The sequence below is a fragment of the Herpailurus yagouaroundi genome, unplaced genomic scaffold (assembly GCF_014898765.1).
Source record: "Herpailurus yagouaroundi ecotype Mexico unplaced genomic scaffold, PumYag 186, whole genome shotgun sequence".
Lineage (NCBI taxonomy): Eukaryota > Metazoa > Chordata > Mammalia > Carnivora > Felidae > Herpailurus > Herpailurus yagouaroundi.
Window position 1 is genome coordinate 12,421,258 of NW_024412417.1, and position 19,442 is coordinate 12,440,699.

At 36.7% G+C, this 19,442-nt stretch overlaps 1 protein-coding gene across 1 annotated transcript in view; it reads right to left on the bottom strand.

Annotated features, from left to right (window-relative positions):
- Window positions 1–990: 990 nt before the first annotated feature.
- Window positions 991–19,442, bottom strand: part of YWHAZ (tyrosine 3-monooxygenase/tryptophan 5-monooxygenase activation protein zeta) — a 30,573-nt gene continuing 12,121 nt past the window's right edge. Inside the window, exons 2-5 of the mRNA XM_040494132.1 lie at window positions 7,400–7,523; window positions 6,528–6,691; window positions 6,354–6,449; window positions 991–3,548 (exon numbers count right to left, since the gene is read on the bottom strand). Coding sequence (XP_040350066.1) covers window positions 3,489–3,548; window positions 6,354–6,449; window positions 6,528–6,691; window positions 7,400–7,523 — 444 coding nt within the window. The 3' untranslated portion in view covers window positions 991–3,488. The remainder of the gene's footprint in view (window positions 3,549–6,353; window positions 6,450–6,527; window positions 6,692–7,399; window positions 7,524–19,442) is intronic.

Here is a 19,442-nt window from a genome sequence, read left to right on the forward strand (position 1 = left end):
CCAGCAATACCTTATTTTTAGGCCTTTAATCTTTAGGAGAACTAGAATTAACCAAGAAGATTGTGACTGCCACGTCACACTAAAGAGAATTTTATGGACATACTTTCACATTTAGCATAAGATCCAAGTCTAGCCATCTTCCAAGTGCCTGGTTTCAGCCACCACCTCAGAACTGTAGATGTTTCCATTCCGCCACTAGAATTTCCTACATACAACAAAACAAAGCAAAAAATTATGGTTTCTTGCTCTTCCCCTCCAGGAATGTGTTCAGACGGTCTCTGAGAAGATAGCACCAGTTAGAAAGTTCCTAACACACTGCAGGTTCTCTTGCAAGGACTATCGCGTCCGTGCATCCAAATGAAGTGCCCTTTTCCCCTAACGTAAAGGACATTAAACTGTTTTAATGATGCTGTCACTACTGCAGTCTCCAAAATTCTCAGATTTGCACCAAGAGGCCACGTAAGACTTTTCAACATCTCATTGTTGGTTAAGAGTTCCCAATTATTCAATGAAGGTTTTACTCTCAAACTGAGGTCTAACCACAAATAATCTTGAGACTACACATTCCATATTGGCCTTGACTAGTTTTAAATAGGATTTGGGCCATGGGGCAGGATTGACTGCAGGGAAGCCAGAATGGAAAACAACTTGAGGCCTTAGTGAAGCCACTTCACAATCTTTGAATTCTCCTAGTCCTCCCTCCCCGACGCCATCTGTACGATCTTTATAGCATGAAGCAGCAGCGGACCTATGAAACGCAAAAGCTAGAACCAGAGGCCAGAGCTGCAGCCGAGTCCATCCTTTCAACTGATCGCACTGCTGGTTCTTCTCTCAAAGGACAACTGTGAAGTGGAATCTAGCTTTTCTTTGTTTTAAACAACTCCAAGACTACACACACACAAAATACACTGTTGGGTTCTCCAAATTCCTGGAAATACCACGTTACATTGACAAAAACAGACATGAAGCCTGGATTTGGGACAATTGAAGAAATGTTATAAAAATTTATTATTCAAATCCCAAGGCAAAAAATCTCAGGTTGGAATCTTCCTTCATCTATTGGGCACTAGTGCGTAGAAACATTAAATTAACAGCTAATATTAATGAAGTATTATCACAATTTATTTCAATATCAAACTAATTTAGATGACTAATGCACATAAATAGGCAAATGTGACAAGCTTTAGATTTTATTTATAGTTTACTTGAATGAGAATCAAGTCTAGCTTAATGTTCCTTAGCTATAAATGATTACTTCATGTCCTTGGCCTGGGGGTCAGGAGAAATCGTAAAAAAAGAGCCATGAAGAGGATTATCTTACCCCAATGCATAAAAGATCTTTTCTCCTTGAAAGAAAGACCCCAAGGCCTCCATTGCACTTTTATTTGAATGTAGTACTTGGGACAACTGTCCCAAAGGGCTGATATTTCCCAATTTAATCTGAGGTCATAATAAAACAAGCAACAAAACAGTATTTGGGATTTCAGTTTCTCACCCTTATCACCAAGACTCACTGCCTCCCATCATCAATATTTATTGAGCATTTACAGTGTACTAGGCACAATAGAACATACAGAAAACATTGTCCCTGCTCTTGAGGAGCTTACATTCTAAAAGAAAAAAAAAATACACCTCTTTTAAAATGGTATTTTTGTTTGGTGTTTTCTGCAAGGTACTGAGGAAATAGTCTGTAGGGTGAGCTTTGGGTATAACTTAGCCCCATCATTATTTAAAGAGAGGAAGAGGAAGGATTTTAAAGGCAGACAATGACAGACCATTCAGGAAAGATAGGGTTTACAAGGAGATAAACACAATCTCATCAACTAAGGAGAGATTTGCTGCAGTAAATAGGATGAGGGAAATAGTTTGTGGGATGCAAGCAAAGGAAGCAAGGTATCCTTAGACATTGAGTGGAGCCAGAAAAATCATGCGGCCTTTTTTCCAAGTACACGGCCACCAAAGTAGGAATGGTTGGTGACAAGACAGAAGGCTAAAAAAGGTAATCCTGTACACCTGACAAATAGAAAGAAAAAAGATCAAAATTGAAGGCAGGCTATAACAAGATCAAGAAATCCTTAAAAACAAAAGTGATTTGGAAGCACAAAACTTAATGCTACCCAATGTCATGATGGGCCAAGAACAAAAACATTGTGGCTTCCTAAGTCAGAAAATGCCATATACCAAAATTTTAAATGGACACATTATTTTTCCAATCAATCTCCCATCTGGAAAAAAAAAAACACAAGGAGAAATATGGGACATGGTGGTTGGGAACAGTAGTAGTTATAGTAGTAGTATTTTGTTGTTATGATAACCTTTGTACTTAAACTTGGTAAAAGCCCATTAGCTGCCAACAGGGAATAAGGAATAAATTTCCAAAAATGTACAATTTCCTTTAGAGAAGTTTCAGAACCAAAAGACTAATTTACATGAAAAGCTGTATAGAAAGTAGTTGAAAAGTCCATTCATAAAACTTTTATTCCACTTACATGAACTTAATACACGTGTTCTTAACAATTATGCTTGGATTGTTCATGAAAATTTCATAAGACATTAAACAAAGCTAGCCGTCATCTCAAGTTATTTCCCTGTTAACTATTTTTACAGCACATGCATGTTAGGCAAGTATCAAAAAAAAAAAATCACAAAAGCAAAAAAAAAAACAAAAACAGAAACCCCCCCCAAAAAAAACCCTAAAAAAAGTTAAATACATGGGATTTTTGTTTTGCTGCTGTGCTTGATATACATAAAGTAATGGATATCAAGCAATTCGTTTTACTGCATCTTTACTTGTACTTTTGTTCTTAGGTTGCCTAAAACATTTAAATACAAATAAAATGAGTGTAGCAAAAATAATGAAAGCAAACAGCAGGTAACTTTACAAATAATGGAATGTGAACCGTTTCTGCCCTTATCCAGAGTAAATTGGGTCACAACTAAAGGATCACTTCTGTAACTGTAGTCAAAGGTGTGCACATTTGAGAATGAGTACGCCACAGATACACATGGCTCAACATGTAATATCTACGGGACGCCCATTTCTACTACAGCCCTCTAAGTGCTCCAAACCTTAAAGTACCCACAAAAACTACACCTGTATCTGGAACCAATTATCCCTTTTATTCCCCACCAGGACAAACCAATATGTAGGCAGTTTTCTTTGCTTAGACATGGAAGCAGTTTTAACACTGGCCCTTGTGAAGCCACAATGTACCAAAAGTACTATGCCAAACGTTTATACTAGTATAAAAATTCCACATCCCCATATTGGCCACCTCAAGATGAAAACAGATAACTCCCTAAATGTTAACTGGCTCTACTCCCCTAATATTAAACATAAAAACCACATGGGAAATATAGAAATTCAAATAGAAGTAACATAAACCTGTCATAAATCGTAAACAAAAAACTATTTGTGGGACAGCATGAATGACAAATGGTCTACTGTGTAAATTTTAGAATGAGGCAGACAAAAGTTGGAAGGCCGGTTAATTTTCCCCTCCTTCTCCTGCTTCAGCTTCATCTCCTTGGGTATCCGATGTCCACAACTGGTTAAAAAAGAAAAAAAAAAAAAAAAAAGATTTTTCAGCACTGTTCAGAAAAAAAAAAAAAAAAAAATCTTAATATACTTATTAAGGTACCAAAACGTAACCACAGCTTTTGCGGAAAGGCTTTCTTTAGAAAATAGCAGCAATGAAGAGAACAATGAAGATGGAAAACATCCTTATTTTCTCCCTAACCACTGTGTAAACATTTTAAGTACAAAGAATTGTCTTCAAATAACAAGGTCAGATACAAGAAATTCTTGATTATTCATATGAGAGAAAACAAAATAAACATCACAGAAGAGCCACAAAATACTAAGTATTAATAGCTACGAGAATATCAGACTGCCCTGAATACCCCCAATATGAGAGATCCTCTTAATCCAACCCATGTTCAAGCTCAGGTCGACTACTTTCCCTTGGTAAAACTTAAGACTCCCTACTCGAAAGGGAATCCCACACTCCATGAAATTCAAGAGTGAGGATATCATGTCTGAATTAAATTACAAATTTAGCTTTCTAATGTTTTTAGCTTAGAGAAACATACCTTTGTCAATCTGTAGGATTCAAAATAAATAGCTGAATACAAAACACTGGTCACAACCCAACCTTCTGAGAGGTAATTAAGTAAGTAAGACTATGGATTCTATTAATTTTTCATTAAGTTTATCAGCAAGTTAAAAAAATGATTTCAAAATTAGTTCAGCGGCTTCAAATATTAACTTTTTGCAAATCTAAATAGTTCATAATGACTTTTAGAGATAATTACAAAAGGCCTAATTCAAGATGATCTTAAATTTTATATTACTTACACAATGAAAACACCTCAATATTTTCCTAACTCCCAAGTCACCCACTAGCTTTCTTTATTTATTAACCAAATAGATCTCTGGCCTGGAAAGGAGACTTCTTCCAAGGTCATATTTAAATTAAATGACCTCTGGAAGCCTGTGTGTTCCTATTAAACAGGGGTTTATAAGATGAAATTGTCTTCTAACACCTCTTCCCAGTTCTGAACTTCAAAGATTCTTGAATTTTCCATAAATGCCTTAAAAAACTTGACACATTTTTTCTACTAGGGTTATGCGTTAGCAATTATTAGTCAACCAGATCCAGACTCAAATACTAGGTAGTTTTGACAAAATTTCTTTACTTAACAGATAAATGGTCTAACCAACTAATAATGATACCCAGTGATACCACCAAGGCTCAGAGAAGCCACAGTAACTAGTGACAGAATCAGAATATAATCCTTCCTTTTCTTCTTACTCAGTTGTTCCAGGATGCTCTTCATGCTATACTAATATCCAAAATTTAGCTGGAAGTACATGTATCAGATCACGCCCTCTCAAAAAGTGATGACACTGTAACAGTAAGCAGGCCCCAATTTCTACCTTATAGGAATGACAAGGTTCATCACTTCAAACCTTTAGAAAATATGAAAATTCTTAGTATTAAAAAGAGGTAACAAATTGAAGCGCTTCTTTCATTTGTTGTAAGAAATTCATTCTTGGGGCACTGGGTGGCTCAGTCAATTAAGTGGCCAACTTCAGCTCAGGTCATGATCTCATGGTTTTTGAGTTCAAGCCCAGCATCAGGCTCTGTGCTGACAGCTCAGAGGCTGGAGCCTGCTTTGGATTCTGTGTCTTCCTCTCTCTCTGCCCCTCCCCTGCTTGCGTGCAGGCGCTCTCTCTAAGATAAATAAGCATTAGAAAAAAATTAAAAAAAAAAAAAAAAAAGGAAAGAAAAGAAAAGAAATTCATTCTTTACGAAAATACAGGTTATTCTCGACTAAAAAATCCCACAAGTTTCTGGTAGCCCCCAGTTACACTTTCTAAAATAATTTTGTTTATAGTAATAATAAAGTACATGATGCAGTTCAAAAACCTTTGCTGAGAGTATTCAATACTAGAATATTGAACAGGTTCAGAAAACCGGCAGTGAACTGGAATAAAGCTTAGAAATAAAATTATGAAATGATATACAGTCCTCAAGCTCTACACTGACTGCAATCTTCACTCCTAGTTCATTACCTGGCACAGCAGAATTTGATAATTTTGTCACTTAAGCCTCAAAACTTCAAATTTAATATTTATCTGAAGGAGAATGGAAAAACCTATGGGACTAAAAAGACGATACAACCACTTTGTAAGGTGTAGACTTTATCTGGATCCCAATTCAAATAAAAAACTGTTTTAAAAAGGCATTGTACTTCTTTCTTTCAGTCTGGAGTAGCCTAAGCAGGGATAAGCATGATGTCCCATAAAAAGCCTTTTTTTTTTTCTTTAAACAAAAGGCTAGCTAGGCAAAATACAGTTCCATTTAGATTCCACAGAATATCTGCAATTTTGTAACTGAACTTACTGATGGAGTACATATGGAAGCAACTTTAAGAAAACTATTTTTTTTTAAGAAAATCATTTTTAACGGAACTTAAACATAAAACTTTACTATACTTTTGATACTAAAAACTAAATTCTTCTGTGACTAAAATGGAACAAATGGAAACACTCAGATTGGAACAGAAAATAAAACAGTCTATGTGATTAAAAGTTGAAAATCATGGGTTAAAAAATGATTTTTAAGAACTAAAATTGTAACAAAAGATATGTAACTAATCAAAGTATACGTTTTTGGTCCTTGACCTATTTATTATTTGTTTCTGCAAAGGTGGTTTTTCTTCACAGCTCTAAATAGCAGATAGTATTTTGCATTCAATAAGGAGGTGAGAAAATATTCCTGTAGTTATCAATGAAACAACAGAATTTCAACCACAGTGGCCATTAATGATGTTTGTTATGTACTTACTGTCAAGTTGTCTCTCAGTAATTGCATTATTAGCGTGCTGTCTTTGTAGGACTCTTCACTTAATGTATCGAGTTCAGCAATGGCTTCATCAAAAGCCTATGATCGAAAAAGTACATTTAAGTGCTCAAATAATAAGGATTACTAAAATTTCCACAAAACAGGTAAAATACCTACTGTCTTTGCAAGAGAGCAGGCTTTCTCCGGGGAGTTCAGAATCTCATAATAGAACACAGAGAAGTTAAGGGCCAGACCCAATCTAATAGGGTGTGTTGGTTGCATTTCCTTTTTGCTGATCTCAAAAGCTTCCTGGTATGCTTGTTGTGACTGATCCACAATCCCTGGGTAATAAAACACACCAAAATGTACTGACAAAGTTTGCACTTCATCTTCCTCCTTCAAACCAAACCTTTAATATCCAATGATATCCTCTGAAATATTAAGCTGTAGCAACCTTAACTGAATGAGGCTTATAAATTAAAAAACAAACAAAAACCTTCTCCAGGAACATACTAGCCACTGGTCAACGTCAAGACAAAAACAAATCACCTCAGAATTATTACATTTTTAGTAATCAGTCTGTACTGCTCTACAGTTATGCTGTGATCATGATTTCTTAAAATTTTAAGGAAACATTCTTATGCACAAAATTGGCTTTTCAGCAAGTGAACATTTTAGAACACCAATATTAGGCAGTAGATGTACCTTCTCAGGACTTTAAAAAAAATTAATTACTGCTCTTCATTTCGTGCTCTAAGCAATTAAAAAACACAACCCGCGATATCCCAGAGGCGCCTGTGTGGCTCAGATGGTTAAGTGTCTGAGTCTTGATTTCGGCTCAGGTCATGATTTCACAGTTTATGAGTTCAAGCTGTGTGTTGGGCTCTGTGCGGACAGCATGGAGCCTGCTTGGGATTCTCTCTCTCCCCCTCTCTCTACCCCTCCCCGCTGCTCACTCTCTCTCAAAAAAATAAAAAAAAAAAAAAGACTATTTCCATACTGTGTTATATTATACAAACTCAACAAACACATTGAAAAACACAGTATACCTTTCTTGTCATCACCAGCAGCAACCTCAGCCAAGTAACGATAGTAGTCTCCTTTCATTTTCAAATAGAAGACTTTGCTCTCTGCTTGTGAAGCATTGGGGATCAAAAACTTTTCCAAAAGAGACTTTAGAAGAAAAGAAACAGTCATAATAAGAATAAAATCATTATAAGACTAAAAAAATATCTGCATTTCTTAAGAGCATACTGTATGTAGCTTAAGTGACAAATTTTTAATACCGTTATTGCCAATAATACAATTGTTAATGTAGTAGGCCCAGGAATTTGTGGTTTAAAAGAAGGATGCTTTGGACAGCAATACTTAAAATCTGAAATTAGTGTTGAATGTATTACTTAAGGATGATACATTTTGAATATGTACCTCCCTCACATTTTGCTATCTATATACATGCTGATAAAAATGACAACGTTTCAGTGAATGTGAAAGCAGCAAAGCTCCCAACAAGCTTTTTCTAACAGGCTTTTGTCAAACTTTCCATTTTCAAGGTAGTCATTAGAAGGAAAAGAATGTAAGAGATGAACCTTTTGGTTCATCTGGAGGATTGACCCAAGCAAAATCCTCCAAGACTCTGGAGGATTATGACCCAAGCAAAAACCAATAATGTAACAGACACTCTTAGAATGCATAAAGAGAAAGCAGAACAAAATTAATTTCATTTAGAAGAACACAATTCAAGCAAAACCTCACAACAGGCAGAAAGTTGTTCAAAGTCAAAAGTTTAACTGTTTCTAATTAGGACAGTAGGTAGATAGGATTATGAGAATTAAAGATCTGAAGAGTAAACCTGTAAATTCATTAAAGTGATGTTTAGCTAATAAAATACATGTTTACAGATGACACCAGACAATAGATAAAACTTCATCCTGTAATTTTGTTTTTTATTAACAATTTAAATTAATTTAAACCCTAACATGCTAATAATAATTACATTCTGTAACTGATACAAAGCAAAAAATTAGATGGCTGGATTCAGGGGAAAAGGCACAATAAACTAGTGATTTTTTTTTCTTTTAAAGGGGAGAAAGAGAATTCCAGTAGTACAATTAGGCAAAAGTTAATAATCAAAAACCAAAATCATCTCACCACCCCCAATTTTCCTAACTAAAAATACCCTAGGAATCAAGGGAAGTCAATTTTCAACGAGGCTCAGTCCCAAACTAGTCAGTTTTTACAAGGAAAAGAGTTAATTCTTGGTTTCTATTCTTCTGGCAGTCACCCAGTAATTCAGTCTAATAACACCTACTTATATGCAAAACAGTTAGAAGCTACAGATACCCAGATGAAGTGGGTAGTGGCCAACACAGCAGTAGGGCCAAGCTGCACAGCATTATGGGAAGGGGTTGAAGGTGAGAAGTCAATCTAAAATGTTTCCTGTTATTATTAACCAATATTTGAAACTACTAGCCTGAAATCAGATGAACACCTCGATTAGGAAACAAAAACTGTATTACAACCACACCCATAACCCTTGTGTTCAAAGATCTCTCAGTTCCAAGTGTTTTGTCCTTTGAATACCATGTTCTGTAGGACATGAGCACTCTTTGAACCCTAACTAAGGCAGCTCTTTTGGGATCTACCGCCAAAAACCACTGCTCCATTTAATGTAATCAGTGGATTTTTCACTGATGTGAATGTGATTTTTAAAAATGTCACTTAGAAACAAATGATTAGGCCTTTTCAAGTTTTATAAAAATAACATTATTCATTCAACTATGGAAGGTGGCATAGCAGAGTGGCTTTGAAGTCAGTCTAGGTTTTAATGGTGGCAACTCTACACTTAGAAGGGTAAATTCTATTTCTGACAGACTAGGCTAAGGATTAGACTATGATGTCTAATTAAAGAAAAATATGTGATTAACCAGAATTCACAAATAATTTCAGATCAAATAGCAAAAGAAAAATATGCAAATTTAAAGAAGGCTCCGTGTATATACAAGTCAACTGTGAACTGTTCTCTGGCTCATTTACATATGTAACATTACATTAAGAATATTTTTAGGTGCCTGGGGGCTTCAGTTATGTGTCTGACTCTTGATTTTGGCTCAGGTCATGATCTCATGGTTGTAAGATCAAGGCCCACATTGTGCTCCATACTGGAAGTGGAGCCTGCCTTAGATTCTCTCTCTCCCACTCCCTCTGTTCTCTCACATATTCTCTCAAAAAAAGAAAAAGAAAAAAAAAGTATTTTCAAGTAAAAGAAGTGACAATAACTAAGCCCAATCATGAAAGTAATTTGTCACCTATGCATTTATATTTTAAATTTTACTGCTTCAGTATTTTTCACATTCACCTAATTGTACTGTGCTAAAAACACTAAGAATACAATGATGGGCAAGATAGTCTCTAAGTTTGTGGACAACTGTTCTGGCAAAGAATACAAATGAAACGAAGAATAATACGGCCCAGGGGCGCCTGGGTGGCTCAGTCGGCTGAGCATCTGACTTCGGCTCAGGTCGTGATCTCGGGTTTGTGAGTTTGAACCCCCGCATCGGGCTCTGTGCTGACAGCTCAGAGCCTAGAGCCTGGAGCCTGGAGCCTGGAGCCTGCTTGGGACTCTGTGTCTGGCTGTCTCTCTGTCCCTCCCCTGCTCACGCTCTGTCTCAAAAATGAATAAAACATTAAAAAGAAAATTAAAAAAAGAATAATACGGCCCAGTCATGACCTTCACTTTTCAAAGACTTTAACCCATTCTAGGTCAAGATGAGGGCCACAAACACGTGCAGTTAAGAGTGAATCACATAAGATGTACGTAAAACTTTAAAGTATATAATGTGTGGAAGTTACTTATGCAAGGTGTCAAGAAATTAGTAACCCATCTTTTAGGAGTATTAACTTCTGTATCCCCAAAAATGCGGTTTTATGTTGGAGTGAAAATTTCATATGGGAATTTTTTTAAACTGCAATTAAGCACCTCTTTCTCCAAAGTGAATGCCAAATTAGCCATAGTATCTGACTAAGAGAGTAACAACAAAAACTTTAAAAGACATTAATCAGAAAGCACAAGTAACAGGAAGGTAAGACAACAGTAGTCAAGCAGCTTACTGGCCTAATGATTGACCAAAAGAACCAAATTAAGTTAATCAACAGTGACAAGTATTTCTGGTGAATGAAATGCTGACTACAAGTTGAGAAAGCAAGCTCATCAAACTGTACACTATGAAAACGTGCAGTTGTCAGTTACACCTCAATAAAGCTGTTACAAGTAAAAAGCTGAAAAAGCAGTAAGTGGCAAATAAACAGCAATCATATCTTCCAATGACATAAAGCTAAGAACCATTAAAACTTAAACAAGAAGACTGGATATTAAAGATTAATAAATAAAGGGGCTGGCTAACATTTGGTTCGATAAGCTAACTATAATATAAAAAAACCAGAATTGTGGTAGACACTCTCTAAAGATGCCCACCACTAATTCCCCTCCATTCCTGTCCACATACGCCATTCTTCCTCCTGTTGAGGTGTGGAATTTATTCCCTTTCTCTTGAGTTCGGACTAACTTTGAGGACTTGCTTTGACTAAGAGAATGCAGTGGAAGTGACTGAGTTCCATTTCTGAGCCTAATGCTTAAGAGGACTGGCAGCTTTCCATTTTGCTCTTGGAACCCATATCCAGCCCGTGAAGAGTCAAACCACCTTGCTGGAGAGAAGGGACAAGACAAGTTAGCCCAAGGAATGGGACATGTTAAGTAAGTCATTTGGATATGTCAGCTCCAGCCAAATGCAGCAATGAGTGACTCCAGCCAATATACCATGTGAAGAGCTTCAGTTGAGGCAAGCCACAGAATCACAAGAAAGAAAAAAAAATCAGTTTTAAAAGTCACTATAAATTTAAATGGTGACACATTAAACAACTAAGAAAAAGATCATGAAGATGACATTTCTGACACTTAAATTATTTAATTTGATCCTTCCAAAAGTTACCCATGAGATAGATACAAACTAAATTATCCCTATCCTACAAAAGACAATGGGGCCCAGCTATGCTATGTGCTCAAAACCACAACTAACTTGTGAACTCCAACTAGGAAATCTGACCTGTACTACTAAAATTATGCTCCATTTTTTTTCTGCCTCAATAGGGTGATACACCTACCAAAAAGGATGTGATTCCAAGATATTAATAGAATGAGGAATCAAAATTAAGGAAAATGATTAAGTTCTATAAGGTATTAATGACACCAAATCTAGAATATATTGCTTCTTTAAAAAAAAAAGTATCAAAACAGACACTGACAAACTGGAGAATATCCAGGAAAGCAAGAGTGGTCAAGAAACTAGAAACCATCACGAAGGTTTAAAGAATTATGACAAGAATGGCTCTAGACGAGACTAGTTAAATTTAGCAAGAGGCAGATTTCTGCTCAGTAAGAGAGATTTGTATGAGTGGTCCAAACTTGGAATAGACCATCTAGTCAGACAGCTCCATCTACTCTTCCAGAGATTTTTAAGGAAAAGTAAGATGATTATTTGGCTATTTTATAGAGGAGATTCATAAATCAGATGTGGTTTCATTCAACTCTAATGTTAGATACTGAAGATACAGAATTCATTCAATTAATTTTGACACTAAAGAGGCAATTAAGTATATTCATTTCTTAAACTAATGAAAGGGAAATAAAAGGTATATTTTCCAGACTAAGAAGCCAGAGGAAAGAGGCAAACATAGGGAGAAGACCAAGATGGAAAGAGTAAGAACAGGGGGCACTTGGGTGGCTCTACTGGTTAAGTTTCCAACACTTGGTTTCTGGTTTCGGCTCAGGTCATGATCTCACAGTCATGGGGATACGGGACAGAGCCTGCATCCGGCTCTGTGCTAGGCTGGCCGTGCAGCCCACAGGAGATTCTCTCTCCCTACCCCCCACCCCCACCCCCACTCCAGCACACACATGAGTGCTCACTCTCTCAAAAAAGAGTAAGAAAAGGAAAAACAACAAAGCAGCACTGATAATCAGAAAGCAGCAGTGACAAGGAAAAAAAAATTGTGGAGGTGAGCAAATTAAAAAAATGGACGGGAGGAAAGGACTAACAGCTATTTGCAAAACATACTAAAAAAACTTCAGAGAATATCCTACTAAATATACAGTGCAACCTCCTAAATTTCATTCATCTACTGTAGTACAATATAAGTGATAATGCTGGGACACTGTTAAGAATCTGAATTCAAAGGGGAAACATAGCATTATTTAAGAGGTAGGTGAGACATCACAACTTCCAACTATGAGACAAAGATTGACTACTGACATACCTGCATTTATAAAATTCTTCTATAGCATAGTACATTGTTTTTAATACAAATGTAATTAAAATGGAAAAGGATATTTAAGTCAAACACGAAATTAAAAAACATCTTAAACTCAAGCACTGAGGCTACATAATCCATATGAACCTTGCTGAAATATAATTTGACTTAAAAATTCACAGTATTGGGACACGTGGGTAGCTCAATTGATTAAATGTCCGACTTTGCCTCAGGTCATTATTTCGCAGTTTGTGAGTTCAAGCCCCGCGTCAGGCTCTCGGCTGAGAGATCAGAGCCTGGAGGCTGCTTCAGATTCCGTGTTTCTCTCTCTTCCTCTCACCCATTCACACACACACACTCTCTCTCTCTCATTCCAAAGTAAACACACATTAAAAATTCACACTGTTTTCTCTAGCAATTTAAAAACCTGCTTTTGATGACAACCACTGTCTCTTAATGTTAAGTGGGACAGAAAGCAGCAAGATACCACTAGAAGCCCACATCCAACACCTCTCTGTAAATGTTCATTATCCAGTGCTAAGTGATATGGCTCTCTTTTTTTTTTTAACGTTTATTCATTTTTTGAGAGAGCGAGCACACCAGCATGGGTGGGGGAGGGGAAGAAAGAGAGGGAGACACAGAATCTGAAGCAGGCTCCAGGTTCTGAGCTGTCAGCAAAGAGCCCGATGTGGGGCTCAAACTCACAAACCGGGAGATCATGACCCGAGCTGAAGTTGGACGCTTAAGCAACTGAAACACCCAGGCGCCCCAGAAATGGTATCATTCTTAAGATGAGGCACTGAACCTTAATCTAGTCAATGGATAGATTATGTGGCCCTTGAGGTTAGAGATAAAAGATTTTTCTCCACCTACAAATACAATTAAGCTCTTAGGTTGTGAAAACACTTAAGATACACATATGGGGGTCAAGCAATGACTTTTTCCCCCAAATCAGTCAATCTACCACAGCAGGATACATTAGTAATAGTTTCTAACACATGCTTTGATCCAAGAATGATCTAATACCATCAATGCTTTGACTTGGAAGTGCATTAAAATTAAGGAACCACATAAACCGACATGTCATGTAGTCTTGGCTGCCCTTCCTGGGGTAGGCTCAACTTGCCTCCACTAATAGGAACTTAAAACATTCAATCCTGACTGTGGTCAAATACTTGGTCTTCTTTTATTTATTTTTTTTATTTTTGGGAGAGCGCAAGTGGGGGAGGGGCAGAGAGAGTGGGACAGAGGATCCAAAGCAGGCTTGGTGCTGACAGCAGGGAGCCCTGATGTGGGGCTCGAACTCACAAACCCAACTCATAAACTGAAATCATGACCTGAGCCGAAGTCCGACGCTCAACTGACTGAACCACCCAGGTGCCTCTGTGGTCAAACATTTCTAAAGAAAGGTTTATAAACTGAAAATCTATCGCCATTCTACGGACATACCACTATCACTGGTCCTTTAGTATGATTATAGTATGAAATTAAGAGGAAGAGTAAAACATCAAACCTTTAGGCAACAATTAGACCAGAAACTACCTACAACACCAAAACTACTACCTGAACCGGTGGCAAGACTCTAATCTCTGGGTATCCAAGCACTTCTTGGAATAAAAGCTCAGTAATAAAGCAAACACTCCAAAATCAGGCAGACTTTGAAAGCTCCTCTTGTCATTAATTTGGTATCTCAAGCCAATTAATCTCATCTCTAATCTATAAAATTAAATCAAAATCTACTTCTATAAAATGATCAAAATGAAAATCTACTTCAAAGGCTGCTATGAGGTCTAAATGAGAGTATAAATAGGAAAGCGGCAATCTCCATTCCTGACAGAGCAGGCACTCTATTCTGATATAAGGTAGGAGGATCCCAACATTCAAAAATCTGCTTTAGTGCTCTTGTAATCTTGTTTTTAATACTTTCCTTTGAATTCAGGAATCTAAAATTCGTGTAACTATTAAGAGGTTGAAATAGTGTGCAAAAAGCTTTAATTTTAAAACACAGGATGGTCCTATCAAAGGAAAGTAACATTTTTCTTTATTCTTCTTACAGCAGATTTGTAAAGCCATAATCTATGGAAATAGACTGCCAACTGCCTAAATTCAAATCCCAGTTCACCGCTTACTAGCTGCATCACCTTGACAAAGTTCTGAAATCTCCCTGAAATCTCAAGGTTTCTCATCTGTAAAAGGGAGATTATTATTAGTAGATGTAACACACAAGATTGTTGAGGATTAAATGAATTAATACATGGAAAGCATTTAGTACACAAGGTTACCCTTTGGAAGATAAAACAATTTAATCTGAACCAACAGTTCTCCAACCAACTATTCTTTCAAGTACTGTTTAAACTAATCAAGTAAACAAATTACCATAGGAAATATTTGCACTATAGATAGTAACTTAAATACCTTAAGCAACCAATCCACCACTCTCCCAGAAATCCACCTTATTAAGTCCAGACTCCCCTCTTATGTGATCTAATTTCCTCATGTTTAAAAAATGCTAACTTATTCCTCCCAACCATGGTACTTATTATTTCTCTCTAAACAGATACACTTTGTAGGAAAAAACTAAGTAGTGACAATAAATGCCCTGTATTTATGGCTTCAAGATTTTTGGTCTTGAGATCTCTTCATACTCATTAAAAAAAACGGGGGGGGGGGGGGCGCCGGGGTGGCTCGGTCGGTTAAGTGTCCAACTTCAGCTCAGGTCATGATCTGGCGGATCGTGAGTTTGAGCCCTGTGTCAGGCTTCTGTGCTGACAGCTCGGGGCCTGGAGCCTGCTTCTGATTCTGTGTCTCCCTCTCTCTCTGTTCCTCCCCCGCTTGTGCTGTCTCTCAAAAATAAACATTTTAAAAAATTTGAAAAACTGTCAAGATCATGGAAGTGGATAGAAGTTTTCCAAAATTCTCGTTTGTGCTTCAAAGCTTAAACTGTATCATTGGTCACAAATACCAATTGTTTTCCTTACTGACAAGCTCACTTTCTTCATTTTCAAGATGATGTCTGCCAAATACCCAAGTTTGAAAAACCATAGCCTGCCTGTCTGTCATTCTTTTGAAGTAAAGAGTGCTCTGTGGGTGGAAATGAGGAGGCAGCTAATTCAGCTCACAATTCAAATAATCACAAAAACTTCTGGAAATAACTGCTATACTTCCCATTATGCCTCAAAGAATACTAAAAAGATGTCTACACAAAGGCTGTTAATGATTTTACAGGTTCAAGGACATTAAGTTAAGCGGGTCTTTCCCCCCTCCTAAAAAGTGGATGTGTGATGGTAAGGATTATATAAATTACTAACACAATATGATACTACTACCTTTATTAGTATTGGAACCAGCAGTTTCAGCCACCACCGTTTTTGCATAAGTGCTAATGACCAGAGTGAAGAGTCAATGGTGACTTAGTATTATCATGAACATAGTTGTGACGTCATGGAGCCCCTCTAAAAACAATCCACAGATCACTTTTAAGAACTATTGATTTAAAGTAATCTGTGCTGGGGCACGTGGGTGGCTCAGTCAGTTAAGATTCCAACTCTTGGTTTCAGCTCAGGTCATGATTTCATGGTTGGTGAGAGTGAGCCCCATTGTCAGTACGGAGCCTGCTTGGGTTTCTCGCTCTCCCTCTGCCCCTCCCTTGCTCACTCTCTCTCAAAATAAACCTTAAAAAAAAAATAAATAACAGGGGCGCCTGGTGGCTCAGTTGGTTAAGCATCCGACTTTGGCTCAGGTCATGATCGCTCAGCTCTCAGGTTCTTAAGTTCGACCCCCACATTAGGGTCTCTGCTACCAGCAGAGCCTGCTTTGGATCCTCTGTCTCCCTCTTTGCCCCTCACCTGCTCTTCTCTTTCAAAAGTAAATAAAACATTTAAAAATAATAAGTAAATAAATAATAAAGTAATCTGTGCTAAATACCATCTGTCTTTCAGTATCTAGCTCTAATCCTATGTTCTCCCTAAAGCTAATTCTCAAAACTATTCTGCTTAGGCCTACATTTTCTGTACTTCTAGTGTTTAGTGAAGAGCTTTTAATTAAAGGAAATATCTTAGCTTTTTTTTATTACACCCATATAACACTACAAACCATTAAAAAAAAAAAAAGAGGCATGTGTCAATATAGAATGAAGCCTAAGACAAACACCAAAGTCTAGGTGTGTGTAGGCCTGCGTGTGCACAATTTACAGAATACTTTAGGGCTTTTTTTGGTTGTTTTTTTTTTTTTTTAAGATTTTATTTTTAAGTAATCTCTACACCCAACGTGGGGATTGAACTTACAACCCCGAGATCAAGAGTCATGTGCTCTAGTAAACAGGGCCAGCGAGGCGCCCCCAGAATAGTTTGTATATGATCCTACTCATGTGTCTTCTTTAAGCTTTAAGGACACAAGTGTTTACATGGGCACCATAAATTCTCAGAAGGATACAAAAAGGACTAGGACTAATAGAGATTACCTCTGAGGAGGTAGGATAAAATCAGGTTTTCATTCATTCATTTATTTTTTACTTCATATCCTATGTTCTAGAACATCTAAATTATTATCCAGAGCAATAATTTAAAATAAAATTAGGATTTTGTACCTTTAACTTCACACATACCTCCATATTCTTAACCTGCTTACAGGCTCTTTAAAAACACATATTTTGTACATATTAGGCCCTTAAGTATTAAATCCTCAGGCTGAATTATTACATATGTGTAATTTCAATAACTTCATTTTAATATAACAGAAGAAACTTAGAATAATCTTAAAAGAGAGTCAAGGAGGAAATAATCATAGCTCAGCAACCTGAAGACTCTCAAGAGTTCATCATCTTACCAAACCTCTAGTTAAGACAAAACAGGACAAATTCTTAAGCTTGCTACTGTAGGTCAGATAATGATTATTCTACAAAGAAACGTTCTGTTTCTCTAAAGACCTAAGAAACTCCTCAAAAATGACAAGCGTTTGGGTGCTGGAAGCACATATACAGTTGATTCTTCAATAACATAGATTTGAAGCATGTGGGCCCTATTAAGTGGATTTTTCATAGTACTGTACATTTATTTTCCATGATTTCCTTAATAACATTTTTTTCTCTAATTTTAATATAGTGTACAACACATATAACATAAAAATGTGTTAACAGACTGTTTACAGTACTGGTAAGAAGTTTTTGGGTACAGTCAACAATTGTACAATTTTCAACTGTGTGGGGAGTCCATGCCCCAACCCCCACATTGTTCAAGGGTCAACTATATTCAGCAGCCAAGGGCCAGGCTAGATACATATATAACCTAATATGCTTCCAGAACCTCTGGATAAGCTCCAAGTTTGTATGTAATAACCCTGAAGTAGGCTAAGAGACAAAAATCCACCAGAGATAGGGTCTTCCTGTGTTTCACCGCAGCATTAATTTCAAAACCTCTCCCTTCCAATTTTATCCCAGGAAAACTTCTCTAATGCTGAGTACTGAATACTGAATACTTCCCACACCACGACTATTCCTTAGATTTCCTTAGATTTTCTTTAAATTCAAGGTCACTATTTCCTATCTTAAATGAGAGTCAATTTATAGACTATGGGTCCTTAGAATAAACTCTAAAAAATGAACAAGAACCCATTATAAAATGTTTATATATTTATTTCAGCATTAAAGAATGGCCACTACGCACTTAAATTACATTGCTGTGATATAGACTTGCCAATACATAAAGCCAACTAATAAACAATCTAGTTCAAAGGAAAATTACAAGTTGCAGAACTGAGATATCTTCCCCCTTTCAAAGAGTAATCCATTCATGAGAAAATTGACATAACCCATTTAGAAAGTACTTCAGCAAAATACATTCAGTTCATAACCTCTGACAAAACAATCACATTATGGGGCATCTATCTTAAAAAAAATTCTACTGCTTGATACTCTTGTATCATAGGGTGTTTCTAGAAGTCCTTGGTGCTGTTTAAATTAATGCCCTATGTAACTATAATTGGTTAAGTAAAGGACAACATCATGTTATCTCCGGAGGGGACTATCACTTCCAGGAATTCTTCTCTAAAATGCACAATCTGCATAATAAGAACTCACTAGACAAATCCAAACTGAGGGACAGTCAACAAAATAACAGGAACAGTAGTCTTAAAAAAAGTGGCAAAATCCTGAAAGGGAAAGAGTGAAAAACTGATCCAGATTAAAGGAGAGTAAGAAGGGGCACCTGGGTGGCTCAGTTGATTAAGCATCTGACTCTTGATTTTGGCTCAGGCCACAATCTCTAGCTTTTGAGATGGGTTGAGATAATCCTTGGTGGGAGTGGAGCCTAGTTAAGATTCTCTCTCTCCCTCTGCCTGCCCCCTCATCCCCCACCCCTGCAAAAAAAAACCCAAAAAACAAAAAACAAAAAACAAACCAAAAACGAGAGTAAGAAGACATGACAATAAAATGCAAAGTATGATCCTGGATTAAATTCTGGAAAATAATTAGAAGGTTATAGTGGTACTATTTGTGAATAAATTCTATAGGTTATGTAGTTTCTTTCATCAGTTATTTCATAAAATACTGATTTTGATAATGATACTGTGGTCATAGGACATGTTAACATATGGGGAAATCAGGTAAAGGATATATGGGAAATATATCATACTTGTTTTCCATTTTTTTCCTCCAGGTTTGAAATTATTTCAAAATTGAAGTTAAAAAATAAGATAACTGGTCAGAAAGACAATTTAACTACCATATGTAGATAAGATCATTTTCTCTTTTAGCTATTTAATACTGTAATTATTACATAAAAGTAAGTTTTA